The sequence below is a fragment of the Thermobia domestica genome, chromosome 12 (assembly GCF_964235325.1).
Source record: "Thermobia domestica chromosome 12, izTheDome1.hap1.1, whole genome shotgun sequence".
NCBI classification, from domain to species: domain Eukaryota; kingdom Metazoa; phylum Arthropoda; class Insecta; order Zygentoma; family Lepismatidae; genus Thermobia; species Thermobia domestica.
Genome location: NC_137465.1, coordinates 150258258 through 150283152, shown reverse-complemented (window position 1 = coordinate 150283152; position 24895 = coordinate 150258258). Strand labels below are relative to the sequence as shown.

General features: G+C 36.2%; 1 protein-coding gene across 1 annotated transcript in view; it reads left to right on the top strand.

The window, feature by feature from the left end:
* Neb-cGP (ATP synthase membrane subunit K, mitochondrial) overlaps positions 1 to 15243 on the top strand; it is a 41373-nt gene extending 26130 nt beyond the window's left edge. Inside the window, exon 3 of the mRNA XM_081734273.1 lies at positions 15008 to 15243. Coding sequence (XP_081590399.1) covers positions 15008 to 15088 — 81 coding nt within the window. The 3' untranslated portion in view covers positions 15089 to 15243. The remainder of the gene's footprint in view (positions 1 to 15007) is intronic.
* Positions 15244 to 24895: the final 9652 nt, after the last annotated feature.

Sequence of the window (24895 nt, the reverse complement as noted above, 5' to 3'; positions counted from 1 at the left end):
AAACCGGCATTCATAAAGAGCTGTGAATAGCGGTTCGCTGACCACGTGCCACCCAGAAAAAGCCACGTGGCAGGCCTTAACCCTTTAGAAGTGTTGTGCCATGTGGTTTGGTTTATATATATATATTTGTATATCTATGTCGTACAGGTGTAGTCAGTCACCATTGCTTAGTTATTTTTGTGGGCATAAAGGTATACAACTTCTTCTAATTCTAATTAAAGATACCTTCTTGGCATTTATTGTTCGAGACTGAAAACAAGAAGGAAAGTCTCAGTAATGATGGCCGACCCTGGAATTCGAACCTTGAACTCCCCGATTATACAGCAAGAGCATTCATGCACTTCGTACTGATTATATAGAAATGTCAATTATTTAATTTTATATATATATATATATATATATATATATATATATAATTTACATGGCTTATAAAACCTTACTTTAATAAATTTGGAGTGACTTGCAAGCGGTAAACAGCATGTGGAAGAGCTGATTCCTTGCAGAGTTCCTTTATGAAAACCTTCCGACGGGAACTTTGAAACTGGCTCCAATCAGGGTACTTCGTAATGTAAATAACTGCTTTTATCAGCAACTTAATATGTCTTCATAAATATCATCAATATTAATGGGTTACCTTGGGTCCCCCACTATAACCAAAAGTGAATACAAAATTTTAGGTGGCGTGAAGATATACAGTGGGGGACCTTAGTTCCCCCAACGTTTATAACAAGTAAACCAAAAGCTTCGTGGGAATGATGGTCACATGAGCATATGCATACTTCGAAAATATTAACATAGCTAAAGAAACAATGTTCTGGGCGGGGAGATTTGCTGTGGGGAAACTAACCTCTGGTTTTTAGTAAAACACTAGGTATTTGCCCCCGAGGTATTTTTGCGAAAACCCGGGGTTTTTCAGTGAAGAGATTTGCTCATTATCAACCGTGGGGTGAAATACCCAGGGTTTTTCTTGAAATCCACCGACTTGCTGTACATGTGACTGAAAAGTATTATTTTCCCTGTCTGTCTAATCGAATAGAACCCAGCAAACGTTTCTTGCCTTCCTGTGAGCATGGTTATATCTTTCTTCTGCAGCGTTTTTAGGATTTGGAATAGGCATTAACATGTAGCTTGTACAAGCATAACCACCAGGGGCGTCATTTAGGGGGGGGCAGGGAGGGGCATTTGCCCTCCCCCCGAGTTTGAGATGTATATAGATTTTATCAATAGAATAGTAGTAAATCAGTGAAAAACGCGAAATTTTACTTATATCAAGAGGTCTTGCCCCCCCCCCCCCCCAAGCAAAATCTGAAATGACGCTCCTGATAACCACCGTCAGCTATTAATAATCCAGGAAGGTTTCTTTCTTCGGCTATGACTCTTAGGGAACAGTTCCTCCAAACTGTGGAGCCAGGCCAACGTGCAACGATATTTAATATTTTTGTATTAGAATCACAAATTAGCTGTGTATTGATACTATGTACCCCTTTCCTGTTTCTGTAGAACTCTGCAGTTGGACCAGAGGGTGACAGAACTAGAATATGCGTGCAATCAATTGCACCAGGGAATTGTAAGTACTCATAGAACTTCAGTTTCACTGCAGGCACTTCTGTTCCTGCAGGCATTTTTATGAACTGGGGCCTTCTTCTAGCTATAATTCCAACTACACTGTGAAATATTTTTCCTGCAGTTGTGCGATGCACATTTACCAAATCACCACCAACTCGTTGAAAAGTGCCTGTGCGGAGAATGCGTAATGTAATCAATACCTGTAAATCTGCGGAGCAGTCATGCTTACGTACTGGTTTGTGTAGATCTTCTTCAATCAAATGCATTAATACTCGGAAAGTTTCTTTGGCATAGCCAAAACGGTCTCCAAATTCTTCATTACTGTAGACTGCCAAAGGATCTACTCTGCCACGTATTGTATAGTTTCTTTGGTGTGGCTGGTTCTCAATAACATCATCCACGTAATCGATGTGGTCTATTTCGTCTAGGTTGATTACAGGAAATTATTCCGTCTGAAAAAACACTCCTACCAGTAGGATAAATTTCCCCCAGTAAAGTGCTAGGTATTTAAACCTTGGATTTTTTCACTATAGACCTAATATCTCCATTTTTAAAAACCCAGAGATATTTAACTCTCCAGACGAAAAAACACTGGTTTTTTTTTTTTTTTACCAAAACCAAGGGGGCAAAAACCTAGGGTTTTCTTGACACACACAATCCAAACCTCTCCAACTTTAAAAACCTAAATGAGAAAACCCACGGGATTTGAAAACCACTGAGCAAATCTCCCCGCCCTTAGAGACTAACACAAAATTATTTCAAAAAATAATAACATGGGGGACCTTAGGTACCCCACTTGGCAGTGCGAGGGTTAAAATAAAAAATACTTATCATGATGAAACATCAGGAAATGTTAAAACAAATACCATAATAACAATATACTGTATATTACGCGTATTTAATACGTAACACTAGAAAACTAAGGAAATTATACTGCACAATCAACATTTTAATTACGAAATATTATGAAACTTAAGAAAGGTATTACTTGAAATATTATATTCAAATAATGTATTAACGTTATGAAATGAAAGGAAATGTTATTTGAATAATATACAGATACATCTATGCAGTGATAATGAGACTGGTAACTATATCCTTCTCAATAGCTTAAATTTACTGTACGGTACCTTTGAAAATAAGACAAAACAGATACATGTCCGACAGAAGTATTGGAATAATATAATTAACACTTTACATTGTATGTATTATAAACAACACACGTCATATTTATTTAGTAGTGTTGAATTTGTAAACGTATAAACGTTACCCTTGTGTGTCTCTATCGCCGTGGTCAAAAATGCATAGTACACACTGTGAGGATGCACACTCGAAGTCTACAAATGGAGTGCACACTAAATAGTGTACACTTCGTCAAATCAAACCCACTAAACTATTGGCGATGTTCTATTTATTAATCCCCCGGAAGAACAGTAGCACTAGTGGTTAGGGCGCTGACGACACTGTTGCGAAGTAGCTTAGGAATTTTATTGCAAGCGAAAGTAGGCCACTTGCAAGAGCGTTAGGACACCGAAGGTACTGAAGGGAGCGCTATTTACAATAATATAGCTCAAAACTACTTTGGGAGAGAGTTCATATTGGGTACAAATGCTTCCTTTACGGAATATTACACATAAATGACACATAGTTGTAGTTCTACTGTATTGCTTCAGTTACAGGTATACTGATTGGACTATTTCTACCATATTGCGCTAGTAATGAAGTTCCTTAGATGTTACTCTTTCTTTGTGAATCTATAGATTTTACCCGTAAATCTTCGAAATAGTGATAATCATATTTTATTTTTATTTAGTTATTCGCAGTTTCAAAGATAAAATGACTGTATTAAAACCGAATTCCATTGAATTCCGAACATTTTCTTGAAACCCAGATGCACAGCACACACTACTACAAAAATACACAACGCTGCAAATCCGGCAACTCCTAACGAAACACCACTCAGGAAATAACAATACAATCGAATCAAAAATTACTTAAATGCTAGAACATATGGCAGCAGATTTAGGCAACACAAATCTGAACTCGTTTATTACTAAATATTAATGGGATACTACCTGAAATGAAGATAAAGAGTGAGGAGAAATATGAGAAACCAGTGCTCCCTATTATAACAGAAAAAGACTTGTATGCGGTAGGATAAAATTGGGGGATGAGGAGAACTCCTTTGAACAGCGTAATTATTCCTTCTGTAAAGAAGAAAACTTGTCGCTTGGATGATTTTTAAATGAGAGTATATTTTAAGATATACTACATCAACAATTTTTATTTTAAGCACTTTTTGCCCTCCCGGCTGGTCTACTGGGTAGCACGCGCGCCTTCGGTGCATGGGATCTCGGGTTCGATTCCCGGTAGAAGAGCATTGAACGACACGATGGTTCGGATTCTACCTTAAACTGTAGGATCACGTCTCATATAGCCTCGCTGCTAAAAAAGTACACTAAATTTCAATTACCAAACCAATCATTAATCATATTTCATCACAACCAGTAAAAATACGGTATTTCACAGTACAAAATTTCAAACTTTTTTCACAAAATTGGTATGTGATACATAAAAAGTAATTACAGATTCGATTTTCTCATGAAAAAATACATAAGAAAAACATATTTTCATGTAAAGGACAGATTTCTTGTTGCACAGTTATTAGAGATACAACAAAATGTAAGAAGGGAAACCGTCTCCAAATATGATGCTTTCAATCTAAAGTGAAAGTTTTTTTTTTTTTTTTTTTTTTTTAAATCAGACGAGCAGTTTGAGCTGTACATTTTTTATGCGGCCAATGTTAAATGAAAATGCAACGTTACCATTTACCTGGATCCGCAACATAAATAACTGAAGTTACTGTCATTTACGCTAAATGTCGATGGGCAGCTCCCATTTCAAACAGTAACTTCATTCACTTACAGTATGTTGTGGATCCAGGTAAATGGCAACGTTGCATTTTCATTTAACATTGGACACATAGAGAGTGTACAGCTTAAACGGCTCGTCCAATTTTTAAAAAATCCTTCACTTTAGATTGAAATCGTCATATTTGGAGATGGTTTTTCCTTTACATTTTGTTGTAACTCTGCTAATTCATGATTTGCATTCATTGATCTATCTTCCTATCTGTTTATACGTTCTTCCGTCCATCCATACATCTGTCTATATATCTACCTGGGCTGGCCTGTAGTGAAGTCGGTAGAGCGTCCGACTGGTAATCCAGTGACCCGAGTTCGTTTCCCGGATAGTGAATAGAAGGAACTTTTCACCTCAACCTCCAGAAATGAGTACCGGGAGCAACCCTGGGGCCAAACCGGCATTCATAAAGAGCTGTGAATAGCGGTTCGCTGACCACGTGCCACCCAGAAAAAGCCACGTGGCAGGCCTTAACCCTTTAGAAGTGTTGTGCCATGTGGTTTGGTTTATATATATATATTTGTATATCTATGTCGTACAGGTGTAGTCAGTCACCATTGCTTAGTTATTTTTGTGGGCATAAAGGTATACAACTTCTTCTAATTCTAATTAAAGATACCTTCTTGGCATTTATTGTTCGAGACTGAAAACAAGAAGGAAAGTCTCAGTAATGATGGCCGACCCTGGAATTCGAACCTTGAACTCCCCGATTATACAGCAAGAGCATTCATGCACTTCGTACTGATTATATAGAAATGTCAATTATTTAATTTATATATATATATATATATATATATATATATATATATATATATATATATATATATATATAATTTACATGGCTTATAAAACCTTACTTTAATAAATTTGGAGTGACTTGCAAGCGGTAAACAGCATGTGGAAGAGCTGATTCCTTGCAGAGTTCCTTTATGAAAACCTTCCGACGGGAACTTTGAAACTGGCTCCAATCAGGGTACTTCGTAATGTAAATAACTGCTTTTATCAGCAACTTAATATGTCTTCATAAATATCATCAATATTAATGGGTTACCTTGGGTCCCCCACTATAACCAAAAGTGAATACAAAATTTTAGGTGGCGTGAAGATATACAGTGGGGGACCTTAGTTCCCCCAACGTTTATAACAAGTAAACCAAAAGCTTCGTGGGAATGATGGTCACATGAGCATATGCATACTTCGAAAATATTAACATAGCTAAAGAAACAATGTTCTGGGCGGGGAGATTTGCTGTGGGGAAACTAACCTCTGGTTTTTAGTAAAACACTAGGTATTTGCCCCCGAGGTATTTTTGCGAAAACCCGGGGTTTTTCAGTGAAGAGATTTGCTCATTATCAACCGTGGGGTGAAATACCCAGGGTTTTTCTTGAAATCCACCGACTTGCTGTACATGTGACTGAAAAGTATTATTTTCCCTGTCTGTCTAATCGAATAGAACCCAGCAAACGTTTCTTGCCTTCCTGTGAGCATGGTTATATCTTTCTTCTGCAGCGTTTTTAGGATTTGGAATAGGCATTAACATGTAGCTTGTACAAGCATAACCACCAGGGGCGTCATTTAGGGGGGGCAGGGAGGGGCATTTGCCCTCCCCCCGAGTTTGAGATGTATATAGATTTTATCAATAGAATAGTAGTAAATCAGTGAAAAACGCGAAATTTTACTTATATCAAGAGGTCTTGCCCCCCCCCCCCCAAGCAAAATCTGAAATGACGCTCCTGATAACCACCGTCAGCTATTAATAATCCAGGAAGGTTTCTTTCTTCGGCTATGACTCTTAGGGAACAGTTCCTCCAAACTGTGGAGCCAGGCCAACGTGCAACGATATTTAATATTTTTGTATTAGAATCACAAATTAGCTGTGTATTGATACTATGTACCCCTTTCCTGTTTCTGTAGAACTCTGCAGTTGGACCAGAGGGTGACAGAACTAGAATATGCGTGCAATCAATTGCACCAGGGAATTGTAAGTACTCATAGAACTTCAGTTTCACTGCAGGCACTTCTGTTCCTGCAGGCATTTTTATGAACTGGGGCCTTCTTCTAGCTATAATTCCAACTACACTGTGAAATATTTTTCCTGCAGTTGTGCGATGCACATTTACCAAATCACCACCAACTCGTTGAAAAGTGCCTGTGCGGAGAATGCGTAATGTAATCAATACCTGTAAATCTGCGGAGCAGTCATGCTTACGTACTGGTTTGTGTAGATCTTCTTCAATCAAATGCATTAATACTCGGAAAGTTTCTTTGGCATAGCCAAAACGGTCTCCAAATTCTTCATTACTGTAGACTGCCAAAGGATCTACTCTGCCACGTATTGTATAGTTTCTTTGGTGTGGCTGGTTCTCAATAACATCATCCACGTAATCGATGTGGTCTATTTCGTCTAGGTTGATTACAGGAAATTATTCCGTCTGAAAAAACACTCCTACCAGTAGGATAAATTTCCCCCAGTAAAGTGCTAGGTATTTAAACCTTGGATTTTTTCACTATAGACCTAATATCTCCATTTTTAAAAACCCAGAGATATTTAACTCTCCAGACGAAAAAACACTGGTTTTTTTTTTTTTACCAAAACCAAGGGGGCAAAAACCTAGGGTTTTCTTGACACACACAATCCAAACCTCTCCAACTTTAAAAACCTAAATGAGAAAACCCACGGGATTTGAAAACCACTGAGCAAATCTCCCCGCCCTTAGAGACTAACACAAAATTATTTCAAAAAATAATAACATGGGGGACCTTAGGTACCCCACTTGGCAGTGCGAGGGTTAAAATAAAAAATACTTATCATGATGAAACATCAGGAAATGTTAAAACAAATACCATAATAACAATATACTGTATATTACGCGTATTTAATACGTAACACTAGAAAACTAAGGAAATTATACTGCACAATCAACATTTTAATTACGAAATATTATGAAACTTAAGAAAGGTATTACTTGAAATATTATATTCAAATAATGTATTAACGTTATGAAATGAAAGGAAATGTTATTTGAATAATATACAGATACATCTATGCAGTGATAATGAGACTGGTAACTATATCCTTCTCAATAGCTTAAATTTACTGTACGGTACCTTTGAAAATAAGACAAAACAGATACATGTCCGACAGAAGTATTGGAATAATATAATTAACACTTTACATTGTATGTATTATAAACAACACACGTCATATTTATTTAGTAGTGTTGAATTTGTAAACGTATAAACGTTACCCTTGTGTGTCTCTATCGCCGTGGTCAAAAATGCATAGTACACACTGTGAGGATGCACACTCGAAGTCTACAAATGGAGTGCACACTAAATAGTGTACACTTCGTCAAATCAAACCCACTAAACTATTGGCGATGTTCTATTTATTAATCCCCCGGAAGAACAGTAGCACTAGTGGTTAGGGCGCTGACGACACTGTTGCGAAGTAGCTTAGGAATTTTATTGCAAGCGAAAGTAGGCCACTTGCAAGAGCGTTAGGACACCGAAGGTACTGAAGGGAGCGCTATTTACAATAATATAGCTCAAAACTACTTTGGGAGAGAGTTCATATTGGGTACAAATGCTTCCTTTACGGAATATTACACATAAATGACACATAGTTGTAGTTCTACTGTATTGCTTCAGTTACAGGTATACTGATTGGACTATTTCTACCATATTGCGCTAGTAATGAAGTTCCTTAGATGTTACTCTTTCTTTGTGAATCTATAGATTTTACCCGTAAATCTTCGAAATAGTGATAATCATATTTTATTTTTATTTAGTTATTCGCAGTTTCAAAGATAAAATGACTGTATTAAAACCGAATTCCATTGCAATAGCCGAAATGTCATATAAAAAACGGAATGATTGACGTTCTGCATCCTTCGTACATTATAACACTATTTTTTTTTCAGTCGTATACATAATTGATATCTCTTGTTTGAGCGTTACTGGGAAATCTAGTTAAATTTTTTAAAAAAATCATTATACCACTACATAAGGAATATATTTGTTTTGGAGAGGATAATAAGAAGTTAGTCAAGTTATTTTCTCATTATTTAAAATCGTGTTACTGTGTTTAACCAATTAAAACCGTCTTAAGTTATTTTCAGTATCTTCTGATTTTCCAATAATAAATAGTATTAGTGTCATAGACAAATAAAACATATTTGAAAGGCAAAATAGCGTTTACAAGTCATTTATACAAGAAAAAAGTAGTAAACTAAACACTCATCCTTGTGGTATGCCAGTTTGTATTGTACTGTTAGGGGAAAAAATAGATTTTTTTATTGGTTTCTTTCGTAGTTTGAACTACTTTATGTCTATTCTTCGGGATCCGGAATTTTTGGCGTGAGGAAAATTTGATGCATGGAATTATTGGTGTAAGGGTAATATGGTGAATACAGGGTGGCCCAAAAGTAGGTATACACCCGTGCATTGATCAAGTATAACATTCTAGCTTATAGGTTTATTTGCTTCGTCTGTTCCGAGCTTAAGATATAAGTAAAAAGACATTAAGAACAAATAATAAAAAAACTAAGTCTACCTGATGAATAACAATAAGAAATTATATAAAAAGCAATGAGTTGAACAGAACGGGACTGTATGCCTACTTTTGGGCCACCCTGTACATTAATCAATAAAATTTACTTGTAATGTAATACCAGAAGCTAAAGGTAAGAAAATCAAAAGAAGAGGGATGGCGGAGAGAAAATTGCGAATGAGGGAATAAATTCGCCTGCAAATATAAAAATTATGTTTCGAGAAAGTTCCTTAGCAAATTATCCTATGTTTATGAAACAGTGAAATTTATAAAGGCTAAGGTGATATAAATCCCCCTTTAAAAAAAAAATCCTTTAGTTAATGTGTTTTTTTTTGTTTTTTTTTTTTCTCAGCAACTTTACTTACGTATATACACACTCAGACACAAGCGGAAAAAAAGTTTGAGCTCTTTATTTCAACATACAGTTAAATAAAAACATCACTATGTTTACTCCACTTTCTGTACATTCTTTCCTCTGACTATGTAAACTTGTCCGCTGATTATGTAAAATTGTAGAGAGTCTCATTTTCCTGTTGAAGCTTATTAACTTCTTTCAAAGGGTGTTGTCCACTAAGGTTTTTTATTTATTCTACCCTTCAGAATAAATTCTATTAGAACAATTCTTGGAAAATTCTGTTTAACTGCAAGTTTAACATACTGTATTAGTATTTTTTAAAACCAATATTTATAATGCAAAATCATTGAGAACATAACAATGCAACAATGAAAAGTGTATTTTTATTTCTGTAAACTTTTCGGTGTAATCCTTTGATGTGGAGAAAAGAAAATAGAAAAAGAAGAAGAAAACTTTCCACCAACAATGAATAGTACACAAGAACTCCTCCATTGCTATGTGTACCTCTTAAACTTGAGCACTTTGTGCACTTTTTGGTGGTATCTTTTACTTTCCCTTTCTGGATATATATATATATATATATATATATATATATATATATATATATATATATATATATATATATATGCACCTCTAAGGCGCATACAAGTGATAAAGAAACTGACTCGAGTAAAGCATATCTCTTTACAGTGCATTAAGTAGAAAGTTCATTAAATATAAAAGAAACTGGTTGCATAAAATATTAATAAATCAAGATATTTAGAATATTTAATGTATAGTCAATATTATACATTATACACCATTAATGTAAAACAATGATTGAACAATAAAACATAATGTGAAAAAAAAATAAAGCATAAAATGGGTTACTCTACTTATGATACATACTGTATTTCAATGAAAGTAACATGATTTTAAAAAAAAAAAGCGTGACAAAAATTTATTTCAAAGATGTATTCATTATCTTTTTTTTTTTTTTTTTTTTTTTTTTTTTTTTTTGTAAATACACCAAAATTTCTTATACTCCTAGACTGTTATTCTACAAGTAAGATTCAGTGCACCTATTACGAATTCCTCTTATGTCATAATCATGTCATGTAATCAGGTGTTGCTTGTTTCAATGAATAAAATTGTTTGGATATAAATGTACACTCATGTCCAAAATTATTGTCGCATGTCTATAAATATGTTGTTGTAGAAATATAATTTGATAACGAATTCGCCCGCTATTTTTTTATGTTAGTATGTGTATAACACTAGTTAACAAATTTAAACTTTTTGTTTGTTACATGAGAAAAATCACCTGATCTTAAAGGAACTTTTTGCGCTGAATTCGAATATGCACTCGGTTTCTCTCCATCACGTACAGTTTTCCCTAACAGAGGGATTTTCGGGAAATTCCCTCAAAAATTTCCCTTTTTCAGATATTTTATTCCCCTAGCTCCTGTCCCCTTACATATAGTAACATAGAAATTATACCTAAGTATACCTTGATTTATATTTAATAAACCCTAAAAGTTTCGTAAAAATCGCTTTGTTCTTTCTAGAGAAATAAATATATTTGTATGTATACTGTGTGCACTGTTTATTGCACCTGATAGTAATGCTTTCAGATCTCCTGAGTTGGGGTAAAAACGATTTGTTTTATTACTACAAACACAGACATAAAAATGAATATTTACAATAGTCAACAACACACTTGTATTGCTCTCTGTAAATTAGAAACGTGTATAAAAATAGAATGTACTTCCAACGTATATTTTTTTAAACGTACAGTATATGTATATCTTAATACATATATATACAATTCTCCAAGTTTTTTCGTTTTGTTCATGAAATGGTTATCAATATTTGTTATCAAATGTAACAGAATGCAAAAGAAAGAAAGAATGGAATACAGACTCATTGTTGACAACAATGAACTAATGCAGTCTGAATTTTCCACTACGGTATCGTTTCCCCCCTCCCCCCGCGCATTTCTTTCTTTCTTGTGTTCTTGACACCTGGTGAGGGAGTTTTGTACATTTTTATATTGACGTGTGGTTTAACACTACTTCACTTTCAAAGTTGTCTTTGCTGCTAAGAGTGTTTTCATGTTTGATCTTAACGGCATTATACCCAACTAAGACCAGAAGTTTAGTTTGTGATCAGTACAATGGCGTCAAGAGGACGGCGTTCGTGTGTTAACTCACCAAATAGTTTTTGTTATGTGTGTGGCCAGTTTGTAGTTAAAGGACAGTGTAGATCCATTACGCCATCGGTGAAACTAGCATATTATATATATTTCGGATGTCGTGTGGGAGATCAGGACAAAACTTGGGCACCCAACATAATTTGTGCGTCGTGCTACGTCACTTTACTTGCATGGGCCAAAGGGAAACGGAGGTTCATGAAATTTGCTGTACCAATGGTGTGGAGAGAACCCACCAACCATCTGGATGATTGTTATTTTTGTCTCACAGTAGTTAAGGGACATTCTAAAAAAAGCAAATACACAATAAGTTATCCCAACGTTAAATCCGCAATTAGACCTATTCCGCACGGGGATGAACTTCCACTTCCCTAGCCCCCTACCAACTGGGAAGAGATATGGCCAAAAGACTCTGATGATGATCATGACCTTGATGAACCATCGACATCAACATGTACATCCAAGGATCCAACGTTCATCCCTGACTGCGTTCGCGAGCCACATTTCATCCGGCAATGTGAACTTAATGACCTAGTCCGTGATTTGCACCTGACAAAACAAGAGGCGGAACTTCTGGGATCAAGGCTCCAGCAGTGGAACTTATTGGATGCAGAAACGAACATATCAGTGTACAGGAAAAGGCATGTTCAATTTTCTAGCTATTTCTCAATGCATGATAATGTGTGCGTATGTACGGATATAAATGGGTTGATGGCGGAGCTAGGAATTCCTTACGTTCCAGAGGAATGGAGGTTATTTATCGACGCGTCAAAGGTCAGCCTTAAAGCTGTCCTTTTACATAATGGAAATAAAAAACCTTCTATACCACTTGCGCATTCAGTGAAGATTAAGGAATCCTATGACACCATGCCAACTTTGCTAAATCTTATAAATTACAAGGACCATTGTTGGCAAATATGTTGTGATCTCAAGGTAGTTGGTATTTTATTAGGACTGCAGTGCGGTTACACGAAGTACCAATGTTTTTTATGTTTATGGGATAGCCGAGCTGATGACAAACATTATGAAGTGAAGGAATGGGGACCTAGAGTGAATTACGTACCTGGAGAATGCAACGTCAAATACGCTCCTTTGGTAGATCCTAATAAGATATTACTACCGCCACTTCATATCAAGTTAGGACTTATGAAAAACTTTGTCAAAGCCATGGACACATCTGGTGAAGGTTTCAAGTATTTGCGAGATAAGTTCCCTAACCTGAGTGATGCTAAGATTTCAGCGGGAGTGTTTATTGGTCCCCAAATTAGGAAATTAATGCTTGATGATAGCTTTGACAGCAAGTTAAACAGTGCTGAGCTAGCTGCCTGGACAGCATTTAAGTGTGTTGTGCGCAACTTTCTGGGCAATAACAAAGCTGAAAGTTACACAGAAATCGTACAGGACATGATACATAAATACAAAGAGCTGGGTTGTAGGATGTCTTTAAAAATCCACTTTTTGCACTCCCACCTCAGCTTCTTTCCTGCTAACCTAGGTGCTCTCAGCGACGAACAGGGGGAAAGATTCCACCAAGATATAATGGCAATGGAGAAAAGGTACCAGGGACGATGGGATCCTTTAGTGATGGGGGACTATTGTTGGGGTCTTGTTAGAGAATGCAACATTTCTTACAAAAGAAGGAAGTAGTGTACGTTTTTGTAACCCAATGGAAGTTTCATATATTGTGATAGTTTTGATTGTCTTTTCATGACCTTTTGGTACATTTGTATTATTGTTTATTGTAAATTGTCACACTTGTAAATTATATTGTATTATATTTTATATATGTGTTTGTGGTAATAAAGCAAAACGTTTTACCTCAACTTAAGAGATCTGAAAGCATTACTATAAGGTGCAATAAACAGTACACACAGTATACATACAAACATATTTATTTCTCTAGAAAGAATAAAGCGTTTATTACGAAACTTGGAGGGTTTGTTAAATATGAATCAAAGTATACTTAGGTATAATTTCTATGTTAGTATATGCAAGGGGACAAGATCTTGGGGTGTAAAATAAACGAAAAGGGAAATTTTTGAGTGATTTTCCCGAAAATCCCTCTGTTACGGGAAAATCGTACGTGATGGAGAAAAACCGAGTGCATATTCGAATTCAGCGCAAAAAGTTCCTTTAAGAATAGGTATTTCCTTTTATGTAACAAAACCTTTGTTAACTAGTGAATCGGCAGACATGTATGTGACAAATTTCGTGTCAAAAGAGCAGCAAATAAAAATAATAAAACGAAAATAAAACGTTCTTGTCCATTTAGCAACATTTTGTTTTACTCGTTCTAATTTTCGTATTTATAATTCTTTTCTTATGAAATTTGCAACAAATATACATTTCCCGATTATACACATAGTATCGGCATTAAAAGTACCCTGCAAAATCATTATCAAATTATTCTTACAAGAAGACAGTTATAGATATGCGACAATCATTTTGGACATGAGTGTACATACATTCATTCCTTTCTAATAATTTTTATTACATTAACCCAGCGTTTCCCAACCTTTTTCAACTTGCGGCACACTACGGGTGTAACTTGAATTCTCGCGGCACACTACGGGTGTAACTTAAATTCTCGCGGCACACTCATAGTTATTATTATTATTAGTAGTAGTAGTAAATAGAAAATACCGTCGTATTTTTTTTTTCTGTGATTACTGACCACCTTCTCACAGAGAAAAAAGCTCGATCACTGGTTTTCCCCCATCGTAAATCATTATATTTATTTTTCATTCTAATTTAAAGATAGAAAACAATTCCAGTGAAATATGGACTCAGGCTTTTAAAAATAAACTTACTTTTTGAAGACTGTATCCAACCTTTCACTAAGGAAGATCACTAAATAACACGAACAAACAAATCACTTGTACTTTTAAAACAGATGGAGGTAATTTGTATGAGTGTTTGCTTTGTCGAAAGGGTTGAATGAGATTTTAAAATTTCAAGTTACGAAATAACCTGTAACAATAAAGAAGTAATAATATTCATAACAATGATATTAAATACTTTTTTTGAACATTAAAAATGCACTGACAAGTAACAGTGTGAAACTTATAATTAATTAGCATGGTTAATATACGTTACAATTTTTAAATATTAATAAAATTATGTTTTCGAAATACAGCCTGTGTAGTAGTAATGTATGTATATACATTAATATATTACAATTACAATATTTTTTTCCATTGTAGAGGTTCATAGTAATGTGAAACAAAAATACACATTTTTCCTGTCTTGTAATTTGGTTGCTATATAATTAATAATTTTGTTTTCATTTCCTCGCGGCACACCAGCGGCCCATTCGCGGCACACCGGTTGGGAAACGCTGCATTAACCAATAATAATTTGTTTCATTTGTCTGTTAACGTAATGAATTGCATCACTTTTTTTCTTTTTTTTTTCGTTTCAGGTCGCCAAAGCAACTTTAGGATCACTGTGTTTAGTATATCTGTACTTTCGACTAAAACCTAAATCAAAGCCCAGCGCTTAAAGGAGTATAAATATTATTAGATACACCATGTTACAGTTTTCTAATTGTCTTTACAAGAAAAATTAATTTGTAGAAATGTAAGTTAATAATGTGTCTGTGTACATTTTGTTGATTACGTTATAATCATGCTTAAATGAAATAAACTCTAAAAATCATGAATATTTTTCATTTTGTATATACGTTGTTGGCAGACTAGCTTTTTGCAAGATTATTAATTGTACCCTTACTACTTACTACTTACACTGCAGGGGAAGCAGTAGTGTACATGTGAAAAGAATGGAATCATGAAGCAAGGGGCTACGTATTAGTTGCTGAATTGAGTGGAAGATATGGAAATGGAAACAGTTGCACTACAGTAGGTTGCACATGAAGAAAGTCGATTTCGTACCACTTACCTGACTAGTAAATCCTTCCTCCGCTACCGGCTGGTTTGATTTGACGGCCACGGACCCGACCAATCACCAGGTGGCGTAGTTCCCACTGTAGCAAAGTTCGGTGTAGAGTGGAAAGGAGTGTGTCGCCATACACTTCGGCAACTTTCGAAAGACCTTGCAAGATACAGCGCCTGGAATTGATCAGTATGTCCATATACCAAACTACTTGGCGCAACGGCCCGATTTGTGGGCCTGAGCCGCTTCACGCCGTCTGTTAGCGATTGGTGGAACTACGTCCAACCTACGACGAACGCGTGGTCAGCGCGTCGCGTTGTCCTGTCGCTAACCGGCGTATCGGGAGCTTTCTAGACCTAGTGACCGTCACGTCTTTCATTCACGTGACTCCCCAGTTTTGCCTCACGACACTGGATGGACGCCGAAAATTGGGGAAGCACCGGCCGGAAATCGAACCTGGGACCACGCGAACATGAATTCAACGCAGTATTTCCATATGGATCCGTTTATTTGTGATTTTGTCACCGTATAGATAGGGGATTCATTACGTTCTTCTGGAAGTAAGTTGCGTTGAGTTTGGTTTTGGAAACTCTCTTTTGGCTCCTGCCTAGAATTGCAAAATAACAACCCCTTTTTTTTTTTTTTTTTTTTTTTTAAGAAGTTCATTGGATGTCTCAGTGCCATTGTTACTTCTGAAAAATTCACACTACTGTTGTCAACGGTTAAATTTTGATCCACATAGTGTACACCAGAAATGATTAACAGATCAGAGTTGCAGAATAAGTCAACTGTATACAGGGCTGGACGTATACGAGGTAGCCTACGGGGCCTCAATTTGTTGTGTGTGTGTGTGGCTGGGTGGGTGGGTGTGTGTGTAGCATAACTGGAACGTGTAGAGCAATTTTAACCAGCCTTATGCAGTCGTTTCGATGTATGATTAGCATCATATTAAAGGTCTGACTCTTGCAGGAAACATATGTTAGTCGAATTCTTTAGTATGGCACTAATCACGCATCAGAACGACTCTGCATAAGGCTCATCGTCTGGAAAACAGTAGTGTGTGCCCACAAAAACACTCTTCGATTTTCTTTGGTTATAAAATGAAAACCTTGGGGAATATTATGTTCATTTTTTGAGTAGACGTGTAACAACTCATAAAGTTTCATGTGATGTATGTTCATTACATGCACTCAATGTGTGCCCCACCTGTCACACGGCAAACATCTAGGCGATAATCAAGTTTATTCCATACTCTGGAAATAGTGGTTATGTTTATAACTACTGTGATTCACCCTTCTTAGACGAAATCCTTGTGCCACTTCAAAATGACTTGTTCGAAGGTGGTTCCACATCAAATTTGTGCCTAAACGCACGTTGAACAGACACAACACTCTTCGTTGTGTGAAATTCTGACACACACCAGCTGCGTTGCTATTTGGAGAGCGCCATCTTCAATTTACTGCCCTCTAGCGGAAAAATGAGTAAATGTTACAACCTGTAGGGAAGAAATAAAAATATTTTTAATTACCACACCTTCTGACACCTTACTTAGAAAGATATTGCAAAAAGTTCTCATTGTACAATCAGTTCAAATCAGGGAGTGTTTTTGTGGACACACTTTAATGTGGGAGTAAGACCAACCTAGAAGGGAACACAAAAATTATCGAAAACAAATTATATTAGTGTTGAATCCAGAGTTTTCGAGGTCCCGTGAGCTGATTGATGACAGTTTCAATCAGTGGCGGTTTCTCTTAATGTTTGCATGTTTGTACAAACCTCCTTCCAATATTTTCAATTTTTACTTGTGCTAAATCACTTTTCGTTTTATTATCAACGTCATCTTTTCTTAAACAAATGCATTTGAAACGGGGCTAGCTAATAGCTTTCTGCTTGGGAGTTTGACAAACTCCCAGTTGGGCTACTGCGTGAGTTGCGAGGTGCGGGAATACCATTATCCTTATAATGCCTCATAAGGATCTATATGTTTGCACATCGTTTGCAAGCAGGTCTACCGACAAAAACAGCTTTTCCAAAACAAAACGCATTAGAACTGGAAATCCTCCACCGTCTTTCCCCCTCAATATTGGTTGACACGGTTCTCGCCTGAAGGGGAAGAGTCCGCTCCCCCAAGTCGTACACGAAGGGAAAAAAAAAAACCTTGTGCCTTGCCTAAATGCGAGATTGCCAAGTGGTCTTAACTATTGGTTTTGTCAACCAAGTAAGGTCAAGGCAGCTGTGGAGACAGTAAAGGCGACCCCATGAAGAGTGAAGAGAGATTGAAGGTATCAATATTTAATACACTCATGTTTGAATGAGTAGAAATTTGGCCGCATAGAGAGGATGTTTTCCTTTTCATATATGCATGGGTGAATGAGAGAGTTGGGGAGCAGTTATTAGAAAAAGAGCGTTAATGGGGGAATGGGTAAGATTTTAAAGGGAATTGCAAGCCCTGTCCTGAACTCGATTGATCAGTGTCTTCCAAAGGGAATGTAGGAGAACATACAGGACGAAACCCTTGTCTTTCTCTACTTTCCTCTTCCGTCTACTATTACCCATACCTTTGGCTGTTTAAATAAGGCTAGCACCCCTCTTACTAAAAGGTCTTTGAAGAGGAGTATTTCGATGGTTTCTTTTGGCTCAAAATAAACCACACCGGAAAAAAATAATGTATTTGGAGTCTGACGGGAGTATGTTCACGATCAAATTTTCGAATCTGTTCGTACTTTGTAGTGTTTGTGTTCGTGTGCTGGTCTTTATTGTTCATCGGAATATGGTTACTGTAATTGCATAATTACGTGTCTGTTCTGATATACCTGAAGTGACAATGAATTCTGTAACGTCTCTGATAAATGAGCCGCTTTCAAAAAGAACTTTAGAAGCAAAGCTACTTATGAAAAACATCGGAGTCCCGATTCCGACTCTCAATATAACGCAAGTAATTAGAAGTCCGAAACAAACATTTACAAGGAAGTTTAATCTCAACTTGTACGAACAGCATAAATGGTTCAACTTGTACGAACAGCGGATATGAAATTAGAAATGCTTTGGTTTTAAGAGGACAAGATGAAACAAACTCTTCTTCAAATCCAGGTGTACTTAGTGGATTAATTAATTTCAGTGCTGAACTTGAGAAGCTATCAATACTCATTTATTGAAACGCAACAATTTCTAAGGGTACATGAAAAATCAAAGAGAATGAGCTTCTTCATTGCATGCTAGAAGTATACCATGAAGAAATCGCTATTATGGTTTATACTATTATTATTTATATTAATAATATTTATTATTATAATAATGAAAAACGAGGTCATATATTGTGCGCCACCTAAAGCACAAACCGCTACTGGTTTCAATGCCCTTTAAGGCCAAGTTCAATCCACAGTGGGAGTAAGACCTTCTAGTACACTTAGGGAAGTAGGAGGGGTGATATATAAAAATGATCGTAAACGGCTGATATTAGTGTAGAATGCGAATTTTTCGGAGTCGTTGAGATGAACAGTGACACTCCCTATGCGGTTTAAATCCAAATTCAGCCTCCATTAGTACTTATGAGGATAGGAATGGTTACATTAAGAAGTGATCAATATTAGTGTCGAATCCATAGTTTTTGGGGTTACTAACAAGGAACGGACATTAACCTGTCATCCGGACACCCGAATCAAACCTAGTCCATTCGATGTTCATGCACAAGAAATTAGGTGCCATGAACAACGGCAGTGAAATAGCAATTGCATCAACACTGTTCATTGGAAAGTCCATGGTTTATAGTTCATTCTCTTCAGCATGAAACAAGCTTTCCAGAGGTATGTATTGGGACCCCTAACGTACTTCAACAGGGAAAATTGCGTTAATGTCGGGAAAATTGCCTCCAGAAATCCCTCACACCGCTTTGGACCGCTCTGGAGTAGCCCCGGGTAATAGTACACGATCGAAATGTATTTCGAAAAATACTATAGGGGATAAGAAATGTGTGTACCAAGTTTTGTATCAATAGACGGAGTAGATATGAGGGAAAAGTTTGTATACCAGAAGATAAGGAGAGGAGGAATTCTTTCCGAAAAATAGTGACGAATGTTTTGGGAAACGAGCGGTCTCAGGACTATAAGGAAGTAGTGGAGCACCTAATATTTTCTACCAAGGAATGGGGTGTAATACGTCACTAAAAATGCGTATGTTGCATTCGCACATAGATTCCATCCCGTAAAATTACGGCGGAGTCATTGATGAACATGAGGAACATTTCTACCAGGTTATATCTATGATGGAAAAACGATATCAGGACCACTGGAGCAAGTCTGCGCTTGCTGATTGTTGTTGTACAATCGCTATAGATGTTCCAGAACCACAATACAAGATAGGCAAAGAGGCGCCATTTGTAATATCCATGTAAGTTATGTTTCATCACTTTCATTTTATATAGTTTTAATTTCTTATTGACGCTTTTATATTCTTTGGAACAAACACTATGCCAAACACACACATAATCAATTATTATACTCTATAACGAGGGCTATAAAGCTGTAAAATATTTATTTCTTATGTGCTAAAAATTTGAAAATGTTCGGTATTTTTTTTAAAGTATTTAACAAAAAATACCAAGGAAAAGTATGGGGAAACGTCCAACATAAGAAAAATAAATACTGGTACTCACCAATAGCTCATATTCATCAGATGTCAAAATTCCATGGACGTTGTAGTGAATAACTAACGTCATTTCCAAATTGTCTGTCGTAAAGCCATGCCTATTATCACGGAATAATGTCATATATTGAGAAAAACATACACAATGTTAACTTTGCGTATTTGAAAAGGGGGCATATCACTTATATATACACCATCAACTTCACTTGTGTTTTCGCCTCCCAATACTTCAGATATTTTACATGCGGTTTTATATGCAGTGTTTTTCTCAAACAAATCCTTTTTTTTTTTTTTTTTTTTTTACGACTTCAGCTTTCGAAGCAGAAAGAACATTCAGCTTTCTTTCAACGCACTGTACTTCTTTAATCGAAGTACTCAATAAATCCCCCATAGTTTCTAGTTTCTTTATAGAGTGAGTTAAGAAACCGAAAGTGGCAGATATGAAAGCCAAGTCACATTTCAAGCCACTGTCACTTACTAAATTTTAAACAATTTCAATAGATCTGTTTGGTTTAGTTACTACAGATATAAATGTTTCAAAATTCTCCGCATAATACACGGTATATAATACTGCATTAAGCCAGATACCCCACCACGTGATTATGGGTGTTGGAGGAAGTGAAAGATAGGGATCTGTTTCTTTGAAAAGTTCAATTATTCTAGTTGGCGAGTTTACGATTTCTTTCCCCGTGTAACACTTTGTCCACTTTAGGACAAAGCGTCCGGATTTTTTCACACAATTGATTTAGGGCATGTACGACACATGTTACGTTAATCATATTGCGGTAGCATACAGAAAGAGCTTTACGAGCTTTCCTCATATAAGGAGCACCATCAGTCAGAAAAAGTTAAACATTGTCATATTTCACCCCATTCGGGCACAAAATGTGCAAAGATTCATTGAACAGCCTGGCAATTGTCAGTGATTCGTAACTGAAAGTTTTTTTAGAGGCTAGCAAGAAATGTTGGAAATTATTTCATGTTTCAGTACACCTACTATAAAATTTCCCACTACAGAATTACTAGTTTTATCAATGCTCATCCAATTCTTTTCGTTTTCACATACGGACCCAATGTGTAATAATGTTTCTTCATAGCATTTAGTTAGATAGTTTTTCCGAAGCATGATTCATCTTCTGGAAGACTTAAGTTCGTATATTTGGTAATAAAATTTCGGAGCTCAGCATTGTTTACCTTATACATAGGCATATCAGCAGAAACGAAAGCTTTACACAGGGCTCATAGTGAGTCACTTTTTTTAATACTAAAAGTTGCTTTTTTTTTTCAAGGTGACTTTTTCGTGTAATTTATTTTTTGCATTGGCAGTTTTTTAAGAAAAATATAAAAATAAATGGAAAAAGGCAGAAACTTGTTACTCATTACTCTTCTGAAAGCTTCAGTACTTGCTGCCACATGTGAAACAGTCAGCTTTATTCTCACTTCAGCTTTTATTCTTTCTAAAATACAGTTGATGGTTGGTGGATGCTTAAGCTCTCAAGGTAGGATTGAGAAGCCTTCTTTGTCTATTCTTTCTTCTATCATAATTGTCTTTTAGTTTTCTCTCGTAATAGTTAACGCTCCGCTCAACGTTGTGTATGTGTGTCAGGGCCAGATCCAGAACTGGCTTCTGGGAGGGGTGGTGGGTTGTAATTCTGCTACTTAGAGCTACTTTTAAGAGCTCCAAACTCTGGGATATCTTTTATTTATATATAAAATAAGAAAGCTTCCTCTTCTGGGGGGCGATCGCCCCCTGTATCCGCCCCTGGTGTGTGTTTGTGTGGTTCATCATGTTCGTCTTGTGTTATGCTTCCTGTATGTTCTTCTTAAGAGTAGGTGATGAATTTGACTATTTCGTGGCTTTGAGAACTCTCAATGCTAAGTTAAATATAATGTCTGGGATGAAGAAATTCGGAAATAGGCCAGAATCGGTCCCACTTACTCAGTAGCTTCTTACATCTGCTAAGTCTGCTTACCGTAACTACAAAGCATACTTAGAAAACCTAAGAAAGGAGGAAGCTCAAAAAGAAGAAGAAAAGATGGAACAAAACAACAAAGAGAGAGAGGCGATGGAGAAATTGACAAAGGAAAAAAGGTGCGTGATGTGCTTTTGGTCACTTTTCAACTATTTACAAGAGACCAGACCACTATGAGCCCTGTTTACATAAATCTAAATAGTACCAGGGGTAAAAGTGAGGGCGAACGCGAGGGGATGACGTTCTTCCGCTTCCAGAAAATTTCCGTAGCGTCCCCTCACTTTCTAAATATACATATACATATATATATATATATATATATATATATATATATATATATATATATATAATAGGCAAAGATAGGCACGGGGAACGGCGTGTCATCATGCGTCCCCTACCTTTTCAGATCCCCTTTTACCCCTGAATAGTACTGTATATTTATTGTGACGCTGGAAGATGGGAGTGCAGTAGGTTCTCCGATGAGGGCTTGTCGCGATGAAACACATGACGTAGCAGCGATATGTTTACTACTTGACAGGTGTTGCACTACTTGGGAACGTTGATCTGCACTTACATGTTTCGAACACGGTTGACAAAATAAGATTTTACCGTCGATGGTAAAATTGTTTTTAAATTTCAGTACGTAGTTTTCAAAACGTTCACGCACACTGGATTTCACTTTGGGCATCGTTAATTCACGATCCAAGAATATGAACTTAACCACTGTACAACAATGACTCAATTAAGAAGAGTCCCACAACTTGGTTCTGTATATAAGGTACTAACGTCAAATGTCTAAACTGAAACGCGGTAGTGTTACGAAGGAATGATAGATTTATGCAGCCTATTCTTTTTCAGATGTTAATTTCTTTCGAGAGAAATAGAAAACAATTCGTTGTGAAATTTAGGATAAAATAACGAAAATTATTAAAAATATGTACGGTATTCATTACAAAAATGTCCAAAATTTACATTTTTTTTCAGAAAATACATATTTTTATGTGAAATAAAATTTGTAATTTACACTTGCAGATTCTTAATTGGGATAATAAATTTTGTTTTGGGCTTGTTCGTGTTTGGTAAAAAAATATATATACTGTATGTTTTTACATACAAATCCGGGCCTTATCTATAACATATATGTCACGTGACTTTTGTCTCATATGTAGAGGATCAAAGGTTATAACAAAACCCATTTTCCTATCTTTACGTACTTACATCACTTTGTGTACTTTTATTTTTTATATCTCACTTTTCCCTATGTAAAATTTGTATTGTCAAACATGACTGAGGAATACTTTTCCCTCATTACTATTGTAGATATTGCAATGAAACTTGGCACATGTATTACGTATAAACTACAGTAGTTTCAAAAGTATTTAATACATTTAACCGGGGCCGTACCAGGGGGGTGCTACATTTGAAAAAAGGGATTTTTGGACGGGAAATTCCCAATTTTACCTTAAATTTCGCTTCCTATACATCATGTACACATGCGCATAGTACAATTTGCAAGCTTGGTTTATTCTGAAGTGAATGACATATGAACCACGATATTCGGACGAACGCAATTGAAAAAAATGAAATGAAATCTTTGAGTTTTACGTCCCATGGTTATGCCGGTTAGGCTAAAGGAGACGGTGATGATGAGTAATGAATGAAATGGTGGAATGAAGAAAGTAGGAGAAAACCTACGCACACGGTGTTTGTCCACCACAAAGTTCACTTGGCGGGGGCTGGGATCGAACCCGGGACCCCAAGCACCAGAGGTGAACGCTCTACCACTGAGCCACCGCGGCCCACGAACGCAATTGAAGCAATACCTACTTAAGGGTCTTCACTACAGTGAAATTATACTACCGCTAATTTTAGAGTTTTTCTGTAATATCTTCAAAACAAATAAAAATATTCGAAAAGCAAAAACGTAGTGAACTAGACAATAGGATTTGGCATGTGATACCGTTATCACAACTCATCTATCTGCTTTCGATTTGCAACTGTAGATAGATTTTTTTTTTTTTTTTTTTTTTTTTTTTTTTTTTTTTTTTTTTTTTTTGTAAATAGCGGCACACCAAAAGCAGATAGGTGAGTTGTGGTAAAGGTATCACATACAAAATCGTATTGTCTAGTTCACTACGTTTCTGCTTTTCGAATATTTTTATTTGTTTTGAAGATATTACAGAAAAACTCTAAAATTAGCGGTAGTTTAATTTCGCTGTAGTGAAGACTCTTAAGTGAAAGGCCACATAGAAAATTGAAGAATCTAAAAGTGCCAACACTACATAACATATTTGCGTCGATTAAACTCGAACCAATTCAGCATTTTTATTTTTATTTTCGTATTCAGCGTCCTCATTTGCATACGAAAATGTACTTTTCATTTCCGAAGCATGAAAAAAGTTAAAATTTGTTGCCCACTGTAATAAATATGATTAAATGTTGTTGTCACGGCCTGTGTGGGCCTCATAACCAGTGTGCGAATTAGATAATCTATCTATATTGGGGGAAGGGGTAAAATTAGGCCAACAGGACATAAAGTCTGAAGGTGCAATAATTCAAAATGAGATAATAATGCCTTACCCCCCTCCCCCACACACACATAAATATGACATCTGTAATAAATAAGATATTTAGTAATTCAACAAATCTACTAACAATAACTATGTACGTATATATTGTCTGACATGCATACACAACACCTAACATTTCTGAACGTGTTTAAATGTTGTACCCACTCTTGTGCCCGTAGCTCTCTAAGGTTTATTTACTTAATAGTTCGGCCCGAGCGATAGCTATGATCACAA